Source organism: Mustelus asterias, chromosome 6 (genome assembly GCF_964213995.1).
Source record: "Mustelus asterias chromosome 6, sMusAst1.hap1.1, whole genome shotgun sequence".
NCBI lineage: Eukaryota > Metazoa > Chordata > Chondrichthyes > Carcharhiniformes > Triakidae > Mustelus > Mustelus asterias.
The window spans coordinates 109,311,842-109,339,620 of record NC_135806.1 but is presented as its reverse complement, the minus strand read 5'-3'; the positions used below and the strand labels follow the sequence as shown (position 1 = coordinate 109,339,620).

At 41.5% G+C, this 27,779-nt stretch overlaps 1 protein-coding gene across 3 annotated transcripts in view; it reads left to right on the top strand.

Moving 5' to 3' along the window:
- The window catches only part of ankra2 (ankyrin repeat, family A (RFXANK-like), 2), a 33,447-nt gene extending 14,290 nt beyond the window's left edge, over window positions 1-19,157 (top strand). For all 3 annotated transcript variants that reach the window (XM_078214902.1, XM_078214900.1, XM_078214901.1), the window contains exons 3-9: window positions 640-798; window positions 1,347-1,412; window positions 1,543-1,640; window positions 5,197-5,322; window positions 7,688-7,754; window positions 14,987-15,067; window positions 17,218-19,157. In XM_078214902.1, coding sequence (XP_078071028.1) covers window positions 640-798; window positions 1,347-1,412; window positions 1,543-1,640; window positions 5,197-5,322; window positions 7,688-7,754; window positions 14,987-15,067; window positions 17,218-17,273 — 653 coding nt within the window. In that variant the 3' untranslated portion in view covers window positions 17,274-19,157. The remainder of the gene's footprint in view (window positions 1-639; window positions 799-1,346; window positions 1,413-1,542; window positions 1,641-5,196; window positions 5,323-7,687; window positions 7,755-14,986; window positions 15,068-17,217) is intronic.
- The last annotated feature ends 8,622 nt before the right edge of the window (window positions 19,158-27,779 follow it).

Sequence of the window (27,779 nt, the reverse complement as noted above, 5' to 3'; positions counted from 1 at the left end):
TCTGGCAGCGTCTCACTTTTACTCCAACAGCTCCATCAGTCTCTTAATTGTTCTTTTCATCTGCGTGTCTGAATCTCTAATGCTATAATTTAATCTCCTTTAGTGCCCTTCATTTAGACTGTAGTCGCAATCTAATGACTTATTAAATTGCATCTTGCATCCTGTCCACTTGGTTAAGCTATAACCTTGTTCAATTTTCTACGTGTTACCATGCACTGTATCTTTGTAGCATCATCTATAAACTCGAATGCATTCTTTCTATTTCCAAATTCAGAAAACTGCAGTAACTTAGGAGAGATTGGGTTCTAAAGAGGCAAGCCTTATAAACTAGATGACATTTTGGAAAAATTTTAACTTGTTCAAAATAGTTTCACATTCACAGTTAAAATGAGGCCTATTATCTTTGTTAAATTTTCTTACATTCTGTGGGCAAGGAAAAGAGAGAGCATTGTTACATTATTCTGTGGCATTACCAGTAACTGGAAAGAAGAGGCACAGAGATGAGCAAAATAATTAACATTCTGATTATTTAGGAAAACCACTTGACAATTGCAGTTTGTTTGGAATTGCGAAATTAGTGTGTGAACAAGAGTAAATAATGCCAATTTTTAGGTGTTAAATTACTTATGTTGTTTGCAGCTGAGTGCAACATACACACCTCTGCTTCTCCTGGAATTCAAGTAAGACATGTCTACACGCCATCAGTGACCAAGCATTTCTCACCCATTAAACAGTCAACAACCCTGACGAACAAACATCGTGGAAATGAAATCTCTGCTGCACCCTTACTCTTGCACTGTAAGTCTTTTGTAAACGTTATTGATTTGCATGCAAGTGACCTTACATTTAATATGTACTACTAAACATCTTTAATAAGAAAGATAGCTTATTGCACACATGTATGAAGACTAGATAGCTCACCAGTGCCAAAGTCCAAATCAGATGTGTTTTACAAGAGAATGGACCAAGTTCTTTTATGATGTGTTTTCACCTTCTCTATATTTTTAAATGAATATATATCATATTTCCTTTCTATTGTTTGCCTTTTTGTCAGCTGAGGAAGTGGTCAAACTTTTCTCGGGCTTCTGAAAGTGCTATCTGTACTATTTGCCAGGATGCATACGCAGTGGCATGAGGTGATGGGCTCCACAGTGAAACAAGGAAGAATTGGAATTTTTAAAAAAGCAAAATGAAGCAGGGAAAGTGGTTTTGATTAGTAGTAGATCTCAAGAAAACTACAGCTCTAATGGAACTTACCCCTGAAGTGAAGTATATGGAATAAGTCACATCAGCTGAAAAGTTTGCAGATTTCTATTATGCATTAATTCTTAAATGTATTTTTATAGCTTTGTCTGTACATCAATTGGCAGCACAAGGGGAATTAATCTATTTGGCAAGCCGTTTAGAGCAAGGTAAGCTTTTAACAGCTTATGTTGTTACGTTCTATGGACCGATACAGAAATTACAAAATTTCCTTGATGACCATTGAGTTTGTAACATGACCATAACTGGATGAATGCCTTTATTTTATTAAATTTCTAGACAATCTGCTAAACATGCAAGATGAGCAAGGCTTTACTCCATTGATGTGGGCAGCAGCTCATGGACAGATTGCAGTGGTGGAGTTTCTGCTACAGAAGGTAAGGAATTTACCTCTGTTCTTTATGTAATAGCTTTAATAAATATGAAAAATATATTCTAAAATTTTTAGAACAGGAAATGTGATGAGCAAGGTAAAATTTATGTTCCTTTATATGCGATAACTGGAACAGAAAGGTGTATTTTATTGTGAGCTGTGAGCTTAATTTTCTGATGAAGAGTTGATGATGATCATAATCTGGATGTTGAGTCATGGTATGATTTAATGACTGTTGGCCTTTTCTGTGTGAGTTTAAACAATGATAATTGAAAGATGATTTAACCCACCCCTTTTAGAACAAGTGAGGGACTCACCAGTACCCAAACATCTGAGCCTATCTCAGCGATTTTGTCAAAATTGCATCACCACTAAGATTAATTAACTCAGCCTGGAATTTAATAATCTATATGAAATTGTACTATATTGGGCAATTTATTTATTTACAAGGACATTGAAGAGAAGTGGGATTTATATTGGTCAGTGCTTTTTTTCCCTCTTGTCCCAATTTTTAAGATTCATTCCCTGGAACATGGGTGTCTCTGGCCAGCATTTTATTGCCCATCCCTATTTGCCCTTGGAGGGCAGCTGAGAGGCAACCACATTGCTGTGGCTCTGGGGTCACATGTAGGGCAGACCAGATAAGGATGGCAGCTTTCCTTCCTTAAAGGACATTAGTGAACCAGATGGGTTTTTCTGACAATGGTTTCATGGTCATCAGTAGATTCTTAATTCAAATTCCACCCTCTGCTGTGACAGAATTTGAACCCAGGTCCCCAAAACATTAGCTGAGTTTCTGGATTAAGAGTTTAGTGATAATACCACCAGGCCATTGCCTCCCCTTGAGTATGAATATATGTTAAATATTCAATTAAGTGTTGAGAAGGAAGGGTAGACTGCAAAATCCAACAAAATTCAGTGATGTGGAATAGGATCATGTGCAAAGGAAATCCTTGTTTTTAATTATTCTTTGAGATGTGGGCATCTAGGCAGCTGGCATTTATTACCCATCTATAGTTATCCTTGTTGGTGTAGGCCTTCATGAACCACTGCAGTCCTTGTGGTAAAGAAACTCTCAACTTCTGTTAGACAAAGAGTTCCAGGGTTCAGTTCCAGCAATGATGAAAAATGGTGGAATACATCCAAGTCAGAATGGCATGTAACTTTGAAGTGTTGGTGCTCCTTTGTGCCTTATCCATCTTGGTGGTAGAGATTGTGGGTTTGGAAGGTGCTGCTAAGGAAGCAATGGCGATTTAGTGCAATACATTCATAGATAATGTACACTGTAGCCACAGTACTTTTGTGGAGGGGTTATCTTTTTTAAGTCAGTGGATGGATGTTGATCAACCATTTTATGTGGGAGGATAAGTCAACTGATGGAGCACATTGAAGAAATCCTGCAGAAATGTCCTGGGGCTGATATGATTGGTCGCCAATAATCACAACCATTTTCCTTCGTGACTTTTTGCCAGGTATGACTCCAGCCACTGTGGACTATACATAAGTACTTTATTAGCAACAATGTGCTTGGAGATGTTCAGTGCTCCTGAAAAGCACTGCATAAATGGAAGTCTATTAGTCTTCTTTCATTCCTTCTTTCTGGAGCATATGTCTTCAGGGTTACAGCCTGGAAGTTGTTGGGCAGCATAGCCTTTGCTGCATCTTGTGGGCTCAGCCATTTCTTGACATCACACTGCATATCCCTTTGAATATATGTTAGGATACTGATCAGGAACCCCAAGGTATGTTTTAAAGCCTGACTAGACCCCCAGCAGTTTTTCAATTTGGTATTAGTATGAGGATAAGGTGTTTCACCCCAGGTGTGATTCTATTGACACACTAGGAAGCTTTTATCAAAACAAACTTTATTTAACAATACAGTTTAACGATAACAAATGAAGTACATAGAACAGTACAGCACAGTACAGGCCCTTCAGCCCACGATGTTGTGCCAAACCTTTTCCGAAACCAAGATCAAGCTATCCCACTCCCTATCATCCTGGTGTGCTCCATGTGCCCATCCAATAACCGCTTGAAAGTTCCTAAAGTGTCCGACTCCACTATCACAGCAGGCAGTCCATTCCACACCCAACCACTCTCTAAGTAAAGAACCTACCTCGTACATCCCTCCTATATCTCCCACCACGAACCTTATAGTTATGCCCCTTAGTAACCGCTACATCCACCTGAGGAAATAGTCTCTGAACGTCCACTCTATCTATCCCCCTCATCATCTTATAAACCTCTATTAAGTCGCCTCTCAACCTCCTCCGCTCTAAAGAGAAAAGCCCTCGCTCCCTCAACCTTTCCTCATAAGACCTACCCTCCAAACCAGGCAGCATCCTGGTAAATCTCCTTTGCACTCTTTCCAGTGCTTCCACATCCTTCTTATAGTGAGGTGACCAGAACTGCACACAATATTCAAAATGTGGTCTCACCAAGGTCCTGGACAGTTGCAGCATAACCCCACGGCTCTTCAACTCAAACCCCCTGTTAATAAATGCTAACACACTATAGGCCTTCTTCAGGGCTCTATCCACTTGAGTGGCAACCTTCAGAGATCTATGGATATGAACCGCAAGATCTCTCTGTTCCTCCACATTCCTCAGAATCCTACCTTTGACCCTGTAATCCGCATTCAAATTTGTCCTACCAAAATGAATCACTTCGCACTTATCAGGGTTAAACTCCATCTGCCATTTTTCGGCCCAGCTCTGCATCCTATCAATGTCTCTTTGTAGCTTAACTTTTACCAATTGCAATACTTAAACATGACAAGATACAATTCTTAACTGCTGAACTATCTCTATTAGTTCCAATCCAAACAATATTCCTCTTATAGACTTAAACTCCTCTTCAAAATCAGTTAGCACCACACAGGCTTATGTGCTTGTACTTGGGCTGCCAATTCTTGAGCCTCCAGAATACCTCTGGAGAGAGAGAGACAGGGAGTGACCTATTTCTCCTAGTAAGTCCCAAACAGTAGCGTCCAGAGAATGAGAGACGCCTCTTGCTTCTTTTAGAACCCGGCAGTAACTGCTTGCTTTTCTCTAAGCATAGCTCCTACTCTTAAGCACATGACCCTATTAATCAAACTAGTCAAAACCCTACTCTGGAACTCCAGGGGAAAAGCCAAATAAACAAAAATACATTAGCTCATTAAAACAAACACATCCATAGCTAAAATCAATCATTAGCCTACATCCTGAACATGTGAGCTGCCTGCTTTGCAGACAAATAGGCACCATGTAAAACAGAGCTGAATTTTAAGCATACCCCTCACAAGAAACATGATATGAACACATTTCTTAAAGGCACAGTATAACCACATATGCCATCTTAGTTTTCCTAATCTACTAAAATAGCTGCATTCTGAAATTGTTATCTATACAAACTGTTTCTTATACATTGTAAACAATTCTACTCCTATTCTGTTAATTTATGATTTCATCCATATAGAACAAATGCTGTGCATTATTTTGACAAAAGGCCATCTTTTAGTGCAGGTTTTATTTTCATGCTTTGGAAGTTAAGTTGCAACTTGTGTGTTTTTTTGAAAGGGAGGTGATCCACATCGTTTAGCAAATGGGAGAGAGAGTGCACTGTCATTGGCCAGCAGTAAAGGCTACTCTAACATTGTAAACATGCTGCTTGACTATGGGTGTGATGTGAATGAATACGACTGGGTAAGTAACATCGCAAACATATCAGCAAATATTTTTCTTTTTTGAACAGAAATGATCTTTTATGCAAAATTACAAGAGCAAATTCAGTGGATTGTAAAACCTTCAGCTGGGAGCAATTTATGTTGAATTAATAGTAATTTATCAAATATACCCTTCCAGTTACTCTATCTGTTCATTCAAACCATATGTTCTGATGACATAATTGAGAAATTTGGAAGCAGTTACTGAGCCTGACAGCCTAATGTAGCTGAAGTAATATCAGGAGGGGTGGTCATTAACCTCATATTTCAGTAGTTTTTCATTTCAGATGTACATACTAATTAAGTTTTCCCACATTGCCATGTTTAATATCTTTTAAGGGTTTAAACTTTAATTTTTTCTGGGAATTTATTTGTTTTCTGAATATTTGGGATTGATTAATATATATGTTGTATCCACAAACCCTTAAGCTATTAAAGTAAATTAGAATTTTCATTTGTAAATGAGATTATCTCTCTTTAAATGCTGCTAATTTATGAGAAAATTGACTTGATGTCATAGCTATATCTACGAGCTTTGCTTACTTTATCTCAGAAAATATAATTGTATTATCGTAATTTTGTTTAATGCGACCAAATTGTTTGAAGTATCTTTGAACTGCAAAATAGAATACATGAAGATGAAATAAGTAATGTATGATTTATTCGTTCCCATCCACTGAGGTCTTGTGCACACAAGGTTGCTTGGTACCTGTTTCCTTGCATCTAATAACGGTGTTGTAATAATTGGAAAATATAGTTCTAAATAGAAATTGTCGTGACAGAAACTTTGTGTTTTCAGATAGCAATTTGTAGTCATTTTATAAATTGAACTAAGTTGCTTGAATTTCAAAAATGTTTATTATTACGATTCCAGGCAAAAGTCGTAATGTTGTAATATAAATATCTTTTTTGAATCTATATGCGAAACTGGTTGGGAGTTTGTACCTGGGAACCAGAAATAATATAAATGAGCTAGATATCAAATTAAAAGCAATTGTTAATGATATATCATGATCTAGGAAGTATGATTTGTATTTTTAATTTATTATGGGGCTTGAGTGAAGGGGAAGGTATAGTAGCTGTATGAATACTTTAATATCTATTTAAATGACAAAATGGAAAATAGATAAAGAATGAAAAATGACGAATAAGCCTGATATGCAACACTGAATTTGAATATTTGTAACATCAAGGGGTAAGCTAGCACATAAACATACCCCAGGTGGGCCTTTGATTAATCTGAATGCAGACATCAGTCCTACAGCTAATAAGACAACTCTTTTAAGATTCAGGGCTACAGCCTGGAAGCTGCTGGAAGGCAATATCTGGAGAGGATGAATGAGAACATACATTCACATATCCAGTACCCACCATGATTTGGATTACAAAGAGATGCACAGTTATTCCTGAGATCAGTTTTTCTCAACTGATGGAATCATTGTATATTGGGCTATGTTTCAATCACATTGGAGTAAGGAGGATGTGACAAAGAATTTAGTATTTGTGCTACTCACCATTGCTCATGAGGGATTCCTAAAACCTGCTGACCACTTGGGGAGGGGCTCCAAATATGCTGGGTGAATGTTTAATAACCAGTTACTGGTTTTTGAGGGAAGTGATAAGAATCAGGACGGAAAATTCTCTGTATTTGGGTATCATTGTAAGAAGTTTAACAACACCAGGTTAAAGTCCAACAGGTTTATTTGGTAGCAAAAGCCACACAAGCTTTCGGAGCTCTAAGCCCCTTCTTCAGGTGAGTGGGAATTCTGTTCACAAACAGAGCTTATAAAGACACAGACTCAATTTACATGAATAATGGCATCTCCACATCATTTGGGTATCATTGGCCAGGCCAACATTTCTTTCCAAATCTTAGTTACTTTGAGAAGCAGATGGTGGGCCTTCTTGAACTACTGCATTTTATCAAGGCTTGCTAGGCTATTTTCAGAGGACAGTTTGAGGAAGTTCTGATGAAAGATCATCAACATAAATCTTCTCTTACAGGTGCTGCCACGGCCGCTGATTTTTTCCAATATTTTTTGTTTTTATTTTAGGTTTTCTGCAGTCTCTTGCGTCTATTTAAGAGACCAATTTAGTTTGGGGCCGGAGATATGTAAAGGCCAGACCAAGTGAGAATGGCAGCTTTTCGTTCCTTCAGGGCATTAGTTAAACCAGTTGAGGTTTTACAAGAATCTGTTGGATCCATGATCACTTATACCAAGCATTCACATCAACCGGTTCCATTCATGAGAAATTAGTGTGATAAATGTTTTAGTTCTTAAATTTAGGTGAAATGTTTGGTGGAATTTTTTTGAAAAATCTTACTGGTCTGTTTCTGTTTGCAGAATGGGGGAACTCCTCTGCTTTATGCTGTACATGGAAATCATGTAAAATGTGTAGAGACTCTGTTGGGTGAGTTAACACAACATCTAACTATGACTTTTAACTCTACCTCAATAAATCATTTTATCTGAGGTTTTTAATACTCCTGGATGAAACATAGCCTATGGTTATTAAAATTACATAATGTTACAACTTTTTTAAAAATCGTAAGTATTTCCCTTTTCAATCTCTGTTGTAGATTTTCTTTTAACTTATGTGCCCTGTCTCCTCCACCTTCACCTCCAATAACAAGCGCAAAGAGCTAATGGACTTATTTGTCCCTAAGATTGAGATCATCTGTTGAGATGCCTCTAATGCATTCCTTCCTTCCACTTGACTACTGGGCCACACATCTCTAAAGCTGCAAGATAAAGGCAAAATACTGCAGATGCTGAAATCTGAAACAAAAAACAGAAAATGCTGGAAAATCTTAGGTCTGACCTGCTGAGATTTTCCAGCATTTTCTGTTTTAGTTACCTCTAAAGCTGTCTTCTGCCCGAACCCTGAACTTTCATCTTTTTAAAAAAAAAAATTTCAGTTGCCTATCAGGCTTTCGCCAAGCCCATCTAGTTCATCAGATGCATCTTCTGCTCTCTCGACCCTATTTCCACCAAAAACTGCTGCCCACCCACCTTCTCTTCCTGATCCCCACAATAGCCAATATTGTTAACCGTTCTCATTCCAGGCACGCTCTCTCTCTCGCGCTCTCCTTTAAATTGTCAGTTCTCAAAGCTCTCCTCAAAAAAAAACCCTTGACTCTACCATCCTTGCAAACTATCATTCCTTCCAACCTCCATTTCCCGAGACCTTGAACGTGTTGTCACCTCCCAAAACCATGCCTATCTTTCCTGGAACTCCATGTTTGAATCCATTCAATTAAGTTTCTATACCTGCCACAATATTAAAAGAGATCCTATCAATTTGTCAAAAATGATACACTATGTGACTGAGACAAAGAACAAAGAACAGTACAGCACAGGAAACAGGCCCTTCGGCCCTCCAAGCCTGTGCCGCTCCTTGGTCCAACTAGACCAATCGTTTGTATCCCTCCATTCCCAGGCTGCTCATGTGACTATCCAGGTAAGTCTTAAACGATGTCAGCGTGCCTGCCTCCACCACCCTACTTGGCAGCGCATTCCAGGCCCCCACCACCCTCTGTAAAAAAACACCCCTCTAATATCTGAGTTATACTTCGCCCCTCTCACCTTGAGCCCGTGACCCCTCGTGAACGTCACTTCTGATCTGGGAAAAAGCTTCAGACTGTTCACCCTATCTATCCCCTTCATAATCTTGTACACCTCTATTAGATCTCCCCTCATTCTCCGTCTTTCCAGGGAGAACAACTCCAGTTTACCCAATCTCTCCTCATAGCCAAGACCCTCCATACCAGGCAACATCCTGGTAAACCTTCTCTGCACTCTCTCTAACGCCTCCACGTCCTTCTGGTAGTGCGGCGACCAGAACTGGACGCAGTACTCCAAATGTGGCCTAACCAGTGTTCTATACAGCTGCATCATCAGACTCCAGCTTTTATACTCTATACCCCGTCCTATAAAGGCAAGCATACCATATGCCTTCTTCACCACCTTCTCCACCTGTGTTGCCACCTTCAAGGATTTGTGCACTTGCACACCTAGGTCCCTCTGTGTTTCTATACTCCTGATGACTCTGCCATTTATTGTATAACTCCTCCCTACATTATTTCTTCCAAAATGCATCACTTCGCATTTATCCGGATTAAACTCCATCTGCCACCTCTCCGCCCAATTTTCCAGCCTATCTATGTCCTGCTGTATTGCCCGACAATGCTCTTCGCTATCGCAAGTCCAGCCATCTTTGTGTCATCCGCAAACTTGCTGATTACACCAGTTACACCTTCTTCCAAATCATTTATATATATCACAAATAGCAGAGGTCCCAGTACAGAGCCCTGCGGAACACCACTGGTCACAGACCTCCAGCCGGAAAAAGACCCTTCGACCACTACCCTCTGTCTCCTATGGCCAAGCCAGTTCTCCACCCATCTAGCCACTTCTCCTTGTATCCCATGAGCCTTAACCTTCTTAACCAACCTGCCATGTGGGACTTTGTCAAATGCCTTGCTGAAATCCATATAGACGACATCCACGGCCCTTCCTTCATCAACCGTTTTTGTCACTTCCTCAAAAAACTCCACCAAATTTGTAAGGCACGACCTCCCTCTTACAAAACCATGCTGTCTGTCACTAATGAGATTGTTCCGTTCTAAATGCACATACATTCCCTTCCCTTCTCGACCTGTCTTCAGTCTTTTGATATGATTGACCCCAGCATCCTCTTTCTCCACTGTCGTTCAGCTGTGTGGGACTGCTATCACCCAGTTCTATTCTAACATAGCTCATCATATCCAGAGTATCACTTGTAATGGCTCCACTTCCTGCTCCTGCACCATTACCTCTAATGTCCCTCAACGATCTTTCCTTGGTCCCCTCCTATTTCTCATCTACATGCAGCCCCTCAGCAATACTGTCCAAAAGCACTGCTAAATTATCAGACCGTTTATATAACACCCAGCACTGGATGAGCAGAAATTTCCCTCAATTCCATGGTCTTTGCTATCTTGGGGAAAATTGAAGGTTTGGATTGGTGCCTGGAATCAGGGTTGTCCTATGAGGCTGAAGAAATTGAATGTAGAAGAATGAAGGTTGATAAAATTGAAACCTACAAGATTCTGAAAGGACTTGATATGATAGAAGCTAAGAGCTTATTTCCCTTGGCTGGGGAATCTTGAACATGGCAGGGGGTGTGCATAATTCCAGGATAAGACTGGATTTAAGACTGAGATGCAGAGAAATTCCTTTGCTCTGAAGGTTGTGAATGTTTGGAATTCTTTACCCTAAAATGCTGTGGATACTCCATCGTTCAGTATCTTTAAGACTGAGATAGATACATTTCTCAGAGAATCCATATTGGAGGTTGGAGCAGACTGGAGGGGCAAATGGTCTTCTCTTGCTCCTATTTCTTATCGCCTGACTTCTCCCTTGGTCTCAGCTCAACTGCTGAAATTCTTATTCGTGCCTTTGTTAACTCTAGCCTTCCAATGTACACTTGGTTAGTCCCACAATTGCACGTCGTAAATTTGAGGTCATCCAAATCTCTGCTGTCTGTATCTTAATTTGCATCAAGTTCCATCCACCTAGCTATCACACCTGTGTTTGCTGACCTATATTGGCTCCCCGTCATGTAAAATTCTCATCCTCATTTTCAAATTTCTCCACTGCCTCACCCCTCCCCATTTCTGTTGTCCGCCATCCCCACAACCCTCTGAGCCATCAGAGCTCATCTAATTTTGGCCCCTTGAGCATCCTCAGTTTTAATCATCCCAGTATTGGTGACCATGCTTTCAGTTGCCTTGGCTTAAGTTCAGAAATTTCATCCCTACGCTTCTCCACCTCTCTACTTCACTTTCCTCCTTTAGGACACTTGTTAAAACCTCCTTCTCTGACCTAATATCATTATCCGGCTCAGTGTCATATTTTGTTTTAAAACACTCATGTTAAATACCTTAGGCATTTTAGTATACTAAACTATACTCGTATACCGGTAGTATGCTGTGCAAACTTAAATTATTGTATATCTGTTATATACAACAGATATAAGTTGTATCTGTTATCAGTAGATAGATACAACTTATCTACTGATAAGTTGTATGCAAGTGTTGTCATTGATATAGCAGACAGACAGTATTGTAGGTGGTTTCCTTCACTTTCCTAGGACCTGGACAGTTGTACCAGTTTTCTCACCCCTAGTTCTAGGTTAGCCCATAAGGGGAAAATTTCTCTCAGCATCTAATATAAGTTCCTGAGAGGATTTGAAATATATTTCAATAAGATGACCTCGCCTTCTTCCAAAATGTAATGGACAGGGACCCAACCAACCCAACCTTTCCTTATAAGACAATCCCTTTATCCCAGGAATCAGTCGGGTGAACTACTTCTAATGCAATTATATCCTTCAAGTAATTTGTGATTTTTGTCTTTCCATGAAATGTCAATAGTGTACTGGAGATATCACAGATGAAAATTGTTTATTTCTTGATGCTTTGCAACCATACAAATTGCTGAGAGAACAGGCTTTAAATGAGCCAGCATGTTGGTCCTAAGAGTTAGTTTGTTACTTTCAATGCACATTTTGAGAGTTGGCCAAAGATGGTAGCTGCTTTCCCTATGCATGTTGAATCCTGTATCAAGAATCGGATTGTCTGTCAGAGGACCCAAGGTAGTAGAATTTGCTCCATTCTTCACTCTGAAACTTTTGGAAGTGGTGCTGTCAAAATGTATAGTAATGTGCATATTGTAATGAAAGAAGGAGCAGATAAGACTTTAATAAGCTTTGGTGGGTTTTTTTCAAAATCTTGTAGCTTGCTGCTCTGCTGATGGTATCAAATGCTTTTGTGAGACCTACAAAAGCAAGGTAGTGAAGTATATCCTGTTCTCTATGCTTCTGTTATAGATGCTGAATGGAGAAAATCGTGTACACTATAGATTTTCTAGCATGGAAACCACACTTCTGGATATATTTGGTCTTCAGGTAGATGGAGTGTTTTCAGCATGACCCTAGCAAAGGGCTTCCCAATGATGTCGAGGAGTGACATGCCCCTTGAGATGTTGCAGTCTTCATTATTACATTTGTTTTTGTGTAGCTTGATGATATTTGGGTCAGGCATATCCTGTGGAAAAGTTTCCAATCCTCAAATAGAGAATGACAAAGTCTTGATGGTGCGTCAATGGGTGGAACTTGCCGTGCTTAAACAGTTTGGCCAGAATCCCATTCCTGCTGGATGCCTTTCAGTTTGCTAAGGAATCAATGGCTTTTTCAAGCTCAGTTGATGGGGGTTCTTCATCCAATTCAATCATTACAGAGAGCTGTAAGAAATTATCAAGTGCAGACTGGGAGTTGGTTGATTCAGTAATGTTCAATCCAGCAGGATATTTGTTTTCTTGTTTTGGTGAGCACTTCACCATTTGCCACATAGATTTCAATTGTCACAGACAGTTTGGATTTCTTGATGCAGATTGATGCGGTGTTTGGGGATGATTTTACCGTTGCGTCCTGATGGTTGGGGTGGTCCGGTAAGATTGCAAGAGAGCTGAGAAATTAGGTTCGCGCCCGATTTCTCACCTTTACAATCTTACCGGCACAAGATATCCAGTGTGTTCCGCCTCGTGCCCGAAATTATTTAAATCTATTTAAATTCTAATTTTAATGTAATTAGCGAGCCCGGGGCAGAATCATCCGGGCTCACTTGTCTCTGTGGTCTCGCTGAGGAAGGTTCTCTCTGGCGAGGATCACGTATGGTCCTCCATCAATGGGGGTCCAGATGTGATGGCCTTTCCGGTAGAACCAGAGGCCACTGAGTCCTCCCTGGGAGATCAGGGGCGGAGGGGTGCCCCCTGGTCAATGCCAACCCGGTACTGGGCAGTGCCAAGGGTGGGGCAGGGCTTTATGGGATGGGGCCAGACTGGAGATGGACCATTCGTTGGGGGGGCTGCTGCACACTCTGTACAGTGATTGGTGGGGAGAGCGCTCAGCATACTGATCGGTGGAGCGAGGGGCAACTGTTGCACACTCTGCACAGCGATTGGGGGGTGGGGGTTGGCAATTGTTGTTGGGGGAGGGTCGGTCCGGGAGGGAGAGGAATGGCGATCGGGTGGTGGGGGTGTGGGTGCTGGTCCACGAAAGCCGCTGATAGCAGTGACAGGTCTCTGCACTCTGCGCACAGAAACCTGCACGTGCACAATGGCACCCTTTGCTGCTATCAGCCAGCTTTTGGGCAATTTAGGCACCGCCCACTCCCCCATTGGTGAATTTTAAGTTTGTTGAGATTTTTTTTGCCGGAGTGTGGTAAGATTCGACTTTTAAGTCACCCAAAAAAAGTGCGACGTTCTCCCGTTTTCAAACTCATTTGGCACTTAGAATGTTTTTGTTAACATTGCCCCCTTTTTATATGCAGTATCTCCCTGGACGTAATTTTCTCGTAGCAGGTGGGACACGGATCATGCAAAGGTCCCCTGACCTCGGGCAGGATCTTCCAGCTTTGGGACGAAAATTCCGCCCACCTGTCTTTTGCACAATTGTTTTGGCTACTATAAAGTCATGCAACATTCTAGCTGTTGGATTTTTTTGTACATCAGGCTTTGCTTTTTGCTTCACTGACATTGTCTCTGCTGAATCAGTCACAAACCAGATTCAGAGTTCATTATGGACACAGAATTCATGAAGCCATTCAATTAAAAACAAAATACTCCGGATGCTGGAAATCTGAAATAAAAACAGAAAATACTGGATAAACTTAGCAGATCTGCCAGCATCTGTGGAGAGAAACATTTAATGACCACGTTAGCCGCCAGCTCAGATTCCATAGTGGCCACTAAAACGTGGCTCATGCTATGATGACCAAGGCTTGTTGGCCATGAATCTCTATCCAATACAACACGTGCATTGAAACTGCCAAGGATGGATAACTTCTTGACATTGGAAATGTGCTCCAGAACAAGCAGTCTTGACAATACAATATTCCCTTTAATTTCTGATCCACATCATACATTTGACTGCATCAAAGCAAAGTGCCTCCGCAGTAAGGTTGTCATGTCTGCATGAATATCTACCAAAGCATTTAAATGCTATATGAAATTTAGTAGTCTACTCATGAATGCTGCCGCTTTTGCTTAATGTATGAAATGCTTATCATGAAAGCTTAAGTCAGTGACTTGTCAAGTTTTCCCTAAGTTTATGAAGTTCACAGGTGAGGTTTCACTGCATCACCTTTCCTTCATTATTCAGAGCAGGGAAGAAAAGTACACTGAGCTGAATCAATCAGGTGTATTTAACACTTTACGTCAGTAATCAGTTTTGAGGAAATGTAGCACCATGTCCTGTCAAGCATTGGAAGATCATTGTCTTTCAGTGCCAGGGATTTGCTGTTTTCAAACAATGCCTAATCTCAAGTTTCCCTACCCAACACCTCACTACATCTCCAACGAGACTATCATTTGTATATCTAATGCAAAAATACTGAATATTTATCAGCGAGCAACAGGTAGGTAGTGGTTCAGATTTCATTTTCTGTTGATGAGAAAAGCATTAGAACTTTATTCTTACTGATACATAATGTATCATATCAAGAAAAACTATTCAAATATCGGAGTTATCAAGGTCTTAAAATGCAACATTTCATGAATGAAGTTATTGTTTGATCTAATAAGCTCTTGTTCTTTTTGCAGAATATGGCGCTGATCCAACTGTTGAAACAGATTCAGGATTCAATGCTATGGATATGGCTGTAGGGTTAGGCTTTAAGAATGGTAATCACCAAGTTTGATTTTATCAATACATTTTTATTTAAATGCAATTTATTTAAAATAAAGATTAAATCGCTTCTGGATGCACTTTTCTTTTTAAAAGCTAACTGTTCACAAAAAAATAATTCATGGCTTAAACTTTACAGGATATTTTATTCCCTCCTTCATCTGTATATCTTGACCACTGTACCTGACAGGACAACTACAAAACCTATTTGTGGGCAGCTGCAGGTAACATCAAGAAAGGATTAGGGAGGTGATTTTATTTTCCACAATTTTTCTCCCATGTCAGAGATGCCACAAACTTTATTTGACACCTCCTGATATGATAGAACTCAATTTAGGAATTAATTTAAACAGGACTTGAATCTGCCTTTCACCTCTCTAAATGTTAGTCAGTTAGCACACAATGCGACATCAGTTGAAACATTTTTAGTTTGCATTACACGTTTCACCATTTAGTGGGGCTATTTTTGTATGATACGCTACAAGAAATACTGCCCTTTGCTTCTGTCATTCGTACACCGACTTCTGTATGACAGTGGAATAAACAACTGGGTGGTCTGTTGAGTCTCTCAGTCAAACCTAGATATGTGGTCATTTTTTAAACTTCTTAATGGTGCAGTTACTTAGAAAATATAACTATACGGACAAAATTAAAAATGCCAGTCCTAAAATTGCTTCCATTTGGCGGAATGATTTAGTACTACAGAACCCAATTCTACTAGATTTCTGCACATCTCTGACATGTCACATTATGGTCACACGAGAAAAGGCAGCAGTGCTCGAGTGATTTTAAGCCTTCTAAATTCCGCAGTTGCCCCTGAATAATTCTATGCCCGTATAAAGCAAGCATGGAGTCCACTTGTGAGTGCTAAATCACAATGGAGATGGGGCCAACCAGGACCAGCCTCCCCAGGTGAACTTGTACTTTGTTACCCTTTTAGTTTAAGTATGTAGTAGTATTGGGGAAAGTTTTAGAAATAAAGCTGCAATCTCAAAAGTTTTAATCATTTAAATAGAATTTGATACAAATAATAAAAATGAGAACTGAGTAACAAACATTAAAATAATTTACAACAAAATACTTTGTTCATCAAGAAATTTTAAGTGATTGCATTTGTGATAAACAGGTTGGCTAAGATGTTAGCCCCCCTCATGGTCGATCGCAAATATGTTTTATGAACTTCAACTTTGAGAAGCACTGCTCGCTGCTGCTACTAATACATGCACGCTTTACAGGTTCCAGAGTGCTATCCATGTTTTGGAAACTTTCTTTTGAAACTTAGTTTTTCTTCTTGAGCAGCTCTACAATATGTTGAAACAGACTTTGGCGATAGCCAATTCTTTGCCAAAGGTCAATGCTGTTAATATCAAACCTTCGACCACAGCATTCTGTGGATTGAACTGCATCATCCACCAGTAAGGCCAATCCTGGGCCCAGCAGTTGTCTAAAAATCTATTTCTATGTGGCACTCAATTGCAGAGCTGGATAAGCAGCAACTCCAATTTGGATTATATAGAAAATACACTCCATCCAATGCAGTGACAAGATGTCTCTCGGAAATTTCTGGTCCTGAGGAGGTGCTCATCCCAAGGGCACCATAATATCATGGGTGCCCGCCTGCTTTACATTAATGAATCCATCTCCAGAATTTGGGGTGCAGTCAAATGCCAAACTAAACTAGTGGGTGGTGGGTAAAATCCTGCACTCACACATTCCAAAAGTCTAGCAGTCTGCCAAGAATTTTGGGTATGTTTCGTATAGTATTTTGAAACTTCAGGATAAAAATAACCTGAACTAACTTGTTTAATATGGGAATTTATTTGAGCCATTTGGTTAATTTCTAAAGTACAGGACGTAAAATTGATCCTTTCAATAACTTCAGCAGAAAAGTTGATTGGCCATTTTGCTGCTTGGAGTAACAGTCTTGCTAGTAACATGAAGAGGGGCTTTATCTGCCTGATTACTACTCTAAAATGTTTTGTGTCGTTGCTTTCTTGCTGGGAAATATTGTTAATCAAACATACTATATCACAAGTCGTGTATTCCTGCCTGTTCATTTATTCTTGTTCATGAAAGCAGTGTTGCATTTTTATCTACCTTGAAATGTGAATTAATACATTTTCTAATCCAAGAATTTTTCTCTCAGTTCAACAGGTTATTGAGGCTCATATGCTGAAGTTGCTATTGAAGATTAGGGAATGATGGTTTGACACCTATGGCAGTCACAGAAGAATAAATTACTTGAACCAGTACACACTTCCTTGAGGAAGTGCTTCAAGCCATTTATCTTTGACAATTTATCAATCAAAACACTGTTGTAATTTATACAAGGTGTAAGAAAGAAAAGATTATTCCTGAGCCAGGTTTGCTTGTGATTATGATAGACTTGCTGCTGGTGAACATGGTTAAAGACTGGCTTTATAGTACGTTTATTTAATATGCCAACATCATCGGATTAGAAAATGGAGCACTATTTTACCCAAATGCATAAAGAAACCCATTTGAGGCACAGAGGGATCAGCTACATACCAAGATTACTTGTGTGGGGAAAAAAATTATACTTTCAACAGAAGGAATTTTCTTCATCCTCTCTAATTTATTATTGAGTAGGAAGTTTATTGAAGATCAAATTATTTTATAAACCCGCTATGGATGCGTGAAGCTTGAAAGGTCTCTGAACTAATTTTCAGGCAAAAACAGCATTTGGAATGACTATCCCTGCATTTCCTTTCAGGTTGGGTGCAAGCTGTGGTGGGAGTCCATAAATAGGATTTCTCTAGGTTTGAGATGGCTCCAAACTGATAAGCCTGGGAATAGAAATTCATGATGTGGAGATGCCGGCGTTGGACTGGGGTAAACACAGTAAGAAGTTTAACAACACCAGGTTAAAGTCCAACAGGTTTATTTGGTAGCAAAAGCCACACCTTGGCTTTTGCTACCAAATAAACCTGTTGGACTTTAACCTGGTGTTGTTAAACTTCTTACAATAGAAATTCATCCATCAGTGTCAGGCTGATAATCTGATACTTGAACCAAGCAAGTATACAATATTAACCAGTCAGTTTTGATCATTGGATATAGACCTATAACAGTTGGAGAGGGTAAAAGCTGGCATTCTCAAACACTTCTCCAGAGAATCCCGTAAGCCAGTACCCTAATGTATAGGATGGTCCTGGCTGGTCAAGCAGTGAGATGTTTATGAAATATTCATGCTGGTAGGCTCCATAGAAGAATTCTAGTTCCCAGCTGCAGGCCTATTCCTCCAAATTCCATTAGGAAGTTCGGTTGACTGGTCAACCAATAATACTTGCCAGAGGTATTATGTGCAGCTCAAAACCTTCACGCCTCCGATCAATGTCAAAGGTATCTGAAAAGGGTGTATCCCTATAAAGATGGTTCCAATTCGGGCCAAGCAGAAACTGTACTTGGCTTAGAAATTTTTAAACACGGAGGTTCTGATAATTTTAGCTGTCTGACTGACCTCCAAAAAAAGCAGGATTTGGAACTTTGTTTCTATTTTCAAAATTGTCACTGTAACTTCTCATTATTCTCTTAAGGATTATATAATCATCTAAAATTGGAAGCGGGTCAGTTCCCAGTCACATTATTGAGAGTTATTTTAAGAATCGAGTGTTCTGAAAGTGGGCTGTGTGTATTTGACCCGAGAGCAGTCCTGCTCGCTTGCCTGGTTTGCTGAGAAAGTTGATTATTTAATCATTCACACTGGAGTTAAGACAGGATATAACAGTTATATTGTTTAACTGGGGGAATTCTAAGATGGAATGTATATGGAAGTTGCACTCATTGTTCAAACTGTGGGGCCCTCTTAGATTAGAGTGATATCATCTCACACTAGGTCCAGTAAATATTTCATGCCAAACTATTCTGGTGCCTTTTGTGCATTATTATTGGAGTTGTAGGTTTGTTCCATTCTGTAATTGACTCAAACTGTCTTTGATAATGACATAAAAAGTGTGTTCGGAGTTGGCATTTTGTACACATCTTGTTTCATAATATGTATTTAAAGGACTCTTATTAGTGTTGTAATCTGTATTAAACTTCTAAAGATTTTTTAAAATTGAAATGAAGAACATTCTTAGTCCTGGGTTTTCTGAACCAAGATGTTATAAGAACATAAGAAATAGGAGCAGGAGTAGGCCATCTAGCCCCTCGAGCCTGCCCCGCCATTCAATAAGATCATGGCTGATCTGACGTGGATCAGTACCACTTACCCGCCTGATCCCCATAACCCTTAATTCCCTTACCGCTCAGGAATCCATCCATCCGCGCTTTAAACATATTCAGCGAGGTAGCCTCCACCACCTCAGTGGGCAGAGAATTCCAGAGATTCACCACCCTCTGGGAGAAGAAGTTCCTCCTCAACTCTGTCTTAAACCGACCCCCCTTTATTTTGAGGCTGTGTCCTCTAGTTTTAACTTCCTTACTAAGTGGAAAGAATCTCTCCGCCTCCACCCTATCCAGCCCCCGCATTATCTTATAAGTCTCCATAAGATCCCCCCTCATCCTTCTAAACTCCAACGAGTACAAACCCAATCTCCTCAGCCTCTCCTCATAATCCAAACCCCTCATCTCCGGTATCAACCTGGTGAACCTTCTCTGCACTCCCTCCAATGCCAATATATCCTTCCTCATATAAGGGGACCAATACTGCACACAGTATTCCAGCTGCGGCCTCACCAATGCCCTGTACAGGTGCATCAAGACATCCCTGCTTTTATATTCTATCCCCCTCGCAATATAGGCCAACATCCCATTTGCCTTCTTGATCACCTGTTGTACCTGCAGACTGGGCTTTTGCGTCTCATGCACAAGGACCCCCAGGTCCCTTTGCACGGTAGCATGTTTTAATTTGTTTCCATTGAGATAGTAATCCCATTTGTTATTATTTCCTCCAAAGTGTATAACCTCGCATTTCTCAACGTTATACTCCATTTGCCATATCCTCGCCCACTCACTCAGCCTGTCCAAATCTCTCTGCAGATCTTCTCCGTCTTCCACACGATTCACTTTTCCACTTATCTTTGTGTCGTCTGCAAACTTTGTTACCCTACACTCCGTCCCCTCCTCCAGATCATCTATATAAATGGTAAACAGTTGCGGCCCGAGTACCGATCCCTGCGGCACGCCACTAGTTACCTTCCTCCAACCGGAAAAACACTCATTTATTCCGACTCTTTGCTTCCTGTCGGATAGCCAGTCCCCAATCCACTTTAACACACTACCCCCAACTCCGTGTGCCCTAATCTTCTTCAGCAGCCTTTTATGGGGCACCTTATCAAACGCCTTTTGGAAATCCAAAAACACCGCACCCACCGGTTCTCCTCCATCAATAAGGACTATTCATAGCAAGATCATTGATCATTCAGTTTAAGATAGAACATATATACAGTAATGCCTTCCATTCTACAAACACCACACAACTTGCTGATTGGGAAATGCTTGCTGCTGTTGTCAATGGCACCTTCAGTTTTCAATCTTTCCTCTGCCCATCAAAACTGCTATCATCATCCTACCCTCACATGGCTACTTTTGATTCCTCCATCTCTCCTGATTTTCATTCTATCTCCAATCTTCCTTCCATCCTCAGGTTTCCAAACATAAAGGCTTACAATGTCTGTCATGACCACCAGACATCACAAAGTGCTTTGCAGTCAATTGAATGCTTTTGAAATGTAATCACTGTTGTAATGTAGGAAGCCCTGCAGCCAATTTGTGTATGGCAAGCTCTCAAAAACAGCAGGGTGATAATGACCTGAAAATCGATTCTTATAATGTTGATTGATGGGTTAATATTGGTCAGTACACTGGAGATAATTTCTCTGCTCTTTTTTGAAATAATGGCATGGAATATTTTACATTCACTTTGGTGGGCAGAAGGGGCCTCATAATGTCTCATCTGAAAAATGGCATATCAGACAGGGTAGCACTCTTCAAGTGTCAGACCAGATTACTGTGCTTAAGTCTTGAAGTGAAACTTGAACTCAACTTTCCGACTCAAGAGTTGAGTGTGAAACCAATTGAGCCACAGCTTGACATGCAGTATGTAATTCTTGTACAGCTATATTCCAATCAATACAATTGACTGCTGTTCAAATTTCTTAAGTCCCCCTATCACAGTGAGACTGCTGAAGTCAGACTCACTGACGCCACAGAAGCAACACAATAAGGGAGTTAAGTGTGACAGGAGTCATTGATGAAGATAATGAGGTTGATGCAGAAGAGAGGGTAATTAAGGATGAAATCTTAGGTCACACATTAGATGACTTTTGGAGATGGAAGGTGAGGCTATCAACATCAACTCTGGACTCCATGATGTCTCTTGGCACCAGGTCAAACATGGGCAAGGAAACCTCCTGCTCATTACCACAGAAGCTAATCCTGTTCCCTCTCAGCTGATGAATCAGTGCTCCATGTTGAACAGCGTTTGGAGAAAGCATTGAGGGTGGCAGGGGCTCGAGATGTACTCTGGGTGGAGGACTTCAATGTCCATTGCCAAGAATGGCTAGGTAGTACCACCATAGACTGAGCTGGTCAGGTCCTAAAGGACACAGCTGTTAGACTGGGACTGTGGCAAGTAGTGACAGAACCAACTTGGAAAAACATTCTCGACCTCATCACTGACCTACCTGGTGCAGATGCATCTGTCCTTAATAGTACCAGTAACAGTAGGAGTAACCACCTAATTATGTTAATTGTTGTAGATTTTTTTTAAAATAGAAAAGATGTGGTTTTCACTTGTAGATTCAAAATAACCACAACAGATTTATTCTAGGAGCTGGTGCCTGTACAGAGTGGAGAATTAAACTAAACAGGAGCCTGTGAAATATCCCAATGACATCACCATCAAATCATATGACTGGTGCTTAAAGCAGTCATGCAACAATTTTTAAATATATAATAGCCCTCCCCCTTTACTTCTGTGGTCATGACAACAAACTACTACAATGTTGTACATAGGATCAATAATATTTTTGCCACAGTATTCAGCGCCATTAATCAATATGCACAGTCAGTAAGAAAGTTGATCAAGCAGACCATTAGAAACAATACAGCACAGATGGGGACATTCAGCCCATCTTGTGCATGCTGACCCAAAGACACCCAGATGCCCTTTCTAATCCCACCTTCCTGCACATGGCTCATAGCCCTGCAACTCACAGCACTTAAGGTGCAGATTCAGGTACTTTTAAAACAAATTTATGGTCTCTGTTTCCATCACTAACTCAGACAGCGAATTCTAGGCACACACCACCCTCTGTGTAAAAAGATTTTATCTCATGTCCCCTATAATCCTTCTGCCATTTAGCTTGAATCTCTGACCCCTGGTTTTTGAGCTCTCTGCCAAAGGAAACAGATTTTTCCTATCTATCTATCTCTAGCTACCTTACAATTTTGTATACCTCAATCATGTCATGATTTGGATTAGGGGGGGCATGATTGGCAAATTTGCAGACAACTCAAGAGTGGACAGTGTAGAGGATAGCCGTAAGCTCCAAAATTATACAGGTAAGTTGGTGAAGTGGGCAGGAAAGTGGCAGATGGAATTCAACTCTGATAAGTGTGAAATAATGCATTTAGTGAGGTCAAACTGTAAAAGGAAATACACAATAAACGGGAATATACTGAGAGGGGTGGATAAAATGAGAAATCCTGGCTATTCACTCTCCCTCTTCAGAATGTATTGAAGCCCCTCCAAGACATCCCTGACCCTGGAACCAGGGAGGCAACATGCCATCCTGGATTCATGTCTGTGGTCACAGGAACATCTATCTGTACCCCTATCGCTAGCCCTGCCATTCATTTTCCTCTCCTGTGCAGCTGAGTCACCCATGGTGGCATGAACTTGGGTGTTGCTGCTTTCCCCTGAAAGGCCAGCCCCATAACCGTGTCCAAAGTGGTATATTTGTTTGAGAGCAGATGACCGCAGAGGACTCCTGCACATCTATTCCTCTTTGGTTGTATACAGCATTCTGGAATTTGGCTATCCTTGGCCCTAGAAGTAGACACTTCTTCTCTTGGAACTAATTCTGCATCATTTTCACGTGGTATAGGAACAAAGATACAATCATCAGACAACTCAGATTCAATTAAGTCTTCCGTAGTAGTATTCACAACACTAGGGACTGAAGAAGATGGTGCTTCTTTACATGTGAGGACTCAATCTCGTTGTTGAAATTAGTGTTGTTTTGCCCTCACTTCTCATGTAGCAACATGAGATTGTTGTTTTCTCTCTACTTTCTCTGAAGTTTCTGGAGATAAATGTTGTTCTTAACTTTCTTTTTAAGGGAAGCAATGCAAGTGAACTTTGGGTAGTCACATGAGTAGTGTTTCTATAAGACGCCAAAAAGCTATTCGCATAACATGATAATGAACCTTGCTCTCTTGAAGCTTTTAAAGAATGTTTCGAGGATTGTATGAATATTTCAGCTAATCCATTGGTTGATGGGTGATAAAGTGCAGATTTTATATGCTGAATACCATTTACTTTAAGATAATCTTGTGCTCCCGAACTTGCCACTCCACTAGCCAAGCTCTTTCAGTATAGTTACAACACTGGCATCTACACAACAATGTGGAAAATTGCCCAGGTATGTCCTGTACACAAAAAGCAGGACAAATCCAACCTGGCCAATTACCGCCCAATCAGTTTACTCTCGATCATCAGTAAAGTGATGCAAGGGGTCATCAACAGTGCTATCAAGCAGCACCTGCTCAGCAATAACCTACTCAGTGACACCCAGTTTGGATTTCGCCAGGGGCACTCAGCTCCTGACCTCATTATAGTCTTGGTTCAAACATGGACAAAAGAGCTGAATTCCAGAGGTGAGGTGCGAGTGACAGCCCTTGACATCAAGGCCTCATTCAACCGAGTGTGGCATCAAGGAGCCCTAGCAAAACTGGAATCAATGGGTATCGGAGCAAACGCTCCGCTGGTTGGAGTCATACCTGGCACATAGGAAGATGGTTGTGGTTGTGGAGGGTCAGTCATCTCAGCTCCACGACATCTCCTCAAGAGTTCCTCAGGGTAGTGCCCTAGGCCGGACAATCTTCAGCTGCTTCATCAATGACCTTCCTTCTATCATAAGATCAGAAGTGGGGATGTTCGCCGATGATTGCACAATGTTCAGCACCAATCGCGACTCCTCAGATACTGAAGCAGTCTATGTTCAAATGCAACAAGATCTGGACAATTTCCAGGCTTGGGCTGACAAGCGACAAATAACAGTCGTGTCACGCAAATGCCAGGCAATGACCATCACCAGTAAGAGACACTCTAACCACTGCCCCTTGATATTCAATGGTGTAATAGTCACTGAATCCCCCACTCTCAACATCCTTGGTGTTACCATTGACCAGAAACTCAACTGGACTCATCACATAAACACAGTGGCTACAAGAGCAGGTCAGAGGCTAGGAATACTGCGGCGAGTAATTCACCTCCTGATTCCCAAGAGCTGATCCACCATCTACAAGGTACAAGTCAGGAGCGTGATGGAATATTCCCCACTTGCCTGGATGGGTGCAGCACAGTAAGAAGTCTCACAACACCAGGTTAAAGTCCAACAGGTTTATTTGGCAGCAAAAGCCACTAGCTTTCGGAGCGCTGCTCCTTCATCAGGTGAGTGGGAGTTCTGTTCACAAACAGGGCATATAAAGACACAAACTCAATTTACAAAATAATGATTGGAATGCGAGTCTTTACAGGTAATCAAGTCTTAAAGGTACAGACAATGTGAGTGGAGAGAGGGTTAAGCACAGGTTAAAGAGATGTGTATTGTCTCCAGACAGGACAGTTAGTGAGATTTTGCAAGTCCAGGCAAGTGGTGGGGGTTACAGATAGTGTGACATGAACCCAATATCCCGGTTGAGGCCATCCTCATGTGTGCAGAACTTGGCTATCAGTGCAGTGCCAACAACACTCAAGAAGCTTCACACCATCCAGGACAAAGCAGCCTGCTTGATTGGCACCACATCTACAAACATTCTTTCCCTCCACCACTGACGCTCAGTAGCAGCAGGGTGTACTATCTACAAGATGCACTGCAGCAATTCACCAAAGATCCTTAGACAGCACTTTCCAAACCCACGAACACTTACATCGAGAAGGACAAGGTTAACAGATAAATGGGAACACCACTACCTGCAAGTTCCCCTCCAAGCCACTAATCATCCTGACTTGGAAATATATTGCTGTTCCTTCGCAGTCGCTGGGCCAAAATCTTGGAATTCCCTCCCTAACGGCATTGTGGGTCAACCCACAGAACATGGACTGCAAGCGATTTAAGAAGGCAGCTCACCACCACCTTCTCAAGGGCAACTAGGGATGGGCAGTAAATACTGGCCAGCCAATGACACCCATGTCCCACAAATGAATAAAAAAATCCTCAAACTCTTGAAGTAAACTGTGAACCATTATTGCTAACAATCTGTTCTGGAAACACCACCATCTGGAAGTTCCCCCCGAAGTCACTCACCACCCTGACTTGGAAATATGTTGTGGAGATGCCGGCGTTGGACTGGGGTGGACACAGTAAGAAGTCTCACAACACCAGGTTAAAGTCCAACAGGTTTATTTGGTAGCACAAGCCACTAGCTTTCAGAGCGCTGCTCCTTCATCAGATAAGTGGGAGTTCTGTTGACGAACAGGGCATATAAAGACACAAACTCAATTTACAAAATAATGGTTGGAATGCGAGTCTTTACAGGTAATCAAGTCTTAAAGGTACAGACAATGTGAGTGGAGAGAGGGTTAAGCACAAGTTAAAGAGGTGTGTATTGTCTCCAGACAGGACAGTTAATGAGATTTTGCAAGCCCAGGCAAGTAGTGGGGGTTACAGATAATGTGACATGAACCCAAGATCCCGGTTGAGGCCGTCCTCATGTGTGCGGAACTTGGCTATCAGTCTCTGCTCAGCAACTGTGTGCTGTCATGAACCAGTTGAACCAGGAGCACTCCTCGTCACAATGGATGTCTCGGCACTCTACACCAGCATCCCCCACGACGATGGCATTGCTGCAACTGCCTCAGTACTCAACACCGACAACCGCCAATCTCCAGATGCAATTTTACAACTCATCCCCTTCATCCTGGACCACAATGTCTTCACCTTCAACAACCAGTTCTTCATCCAGACATACGGAACAGCCATGGGGACCAAATTCGCACCCCAACATCTTCATGCACAGGTTCAAATAAGACCTCTTCACTGCACAGGACCTTCAACCAATGCTATACACTAGATACATCGATGACATTTTCTTCCTTTTGACTCATGGTGAACAATCACTGAAACAATTATATGATGACATCAACAAGTTCCATCCCACCATCAGACTCACCATGGGCAACTCTTCGGAATCAGTTGCATTCTTGGACACACGCATCTCCATCAAGGACGGTCACCTCAGCACTTCACTGTACCGCAAGCCCACGGATAACCTCATGATGCTCCACTTCTCCAGCTTCCACCCTTAGCACGTTAAAGTTATCCCCTGTGGACAACCCCTCCGTATACACAGGATCTGCTCAGATGAGGAGGATCACAACAGACACCTCCAGACGTTGAAAGATGCCCTTATAAGAACAGGATATGGCACTCGACTCATCGATCGGCAGTTCCGACATGCCACAGCGAAAAACCGCACCGACCTCCTCAGAAGACAAACACAGGACACGGCGGACAGAGTACCCTTTGAAGCAAAGAAGCTACGACATCTTCTCCAGAGCCTTCAACATGTCATTGATGAAGATGAATATCTCGCCAAGGCCATCTCCACACCCCCACTTCTTGCCTTCAAACAGACCATTGTCCGCAGCAAACTACTCAGCCTTCAGGAGAACAGTGACCACGACACCACACAACCCTGCCACAGCAACCTCTGCAAGACGCGTCGGATCATCGACACGGATGCCATCATCTCACGTGAGAACATCATCCACCAGGTACACGGTACATACATTTGCAACTTGGCCAACATTGTCTACCTGATACGCTGCAGGAAAGGATGTCCCGAGGCATGGTACATTGGGGAGACCATGCAGCCGCTACGACAACGGATGAATGAACACCGCTCGACAATCAGCAGGCAAGAGTATTCTATTCCTGTTGGGGAGCACTTCAGCGGTCACGGGCATTTGGTCTCTGATCTTCGGATAAGGTGGCCTTCACAACACACGACAGCGCAGAGTCACTGAGCAGAGACTGATAACCAACTTCTGCACACATGAGGACGGCCTCAACCGGGATCTTGGGTTCATGTCACACGATCTGAAACTCCCACAACTTGCCTGGGCTTGCAAAATCTCACTAACTGTCCTGTCTGGAGACAATACACATCTCTTTAACCTGTGCTTAACTCTCTCTCCACTCACATTGTCTGTACCTTTAAGACTTGATTACCTGTAAAGACTCGCATTCCAACCATTATTTTGTAAATTGAGTTTGTGTCTTTATATGCCCTGTTTGTGAACAGAACTCCCACTTAGCTGATGAAGGAGCAGCGCTCCGAAAGCTTGTGCTACCAAATAAACCTGTTGGACTTTATGGTGTTGTGAGACTTCTTAGTTGGAAATATGTCACCATCGCTGGGCCAAAATCCTGGAACTCCCTCCCTAGGAGCATTGTGGGTGTACCTACATCACTAGGACTGCAGGTGCAGTCTGAATAAGTATTCTATTATCGATGC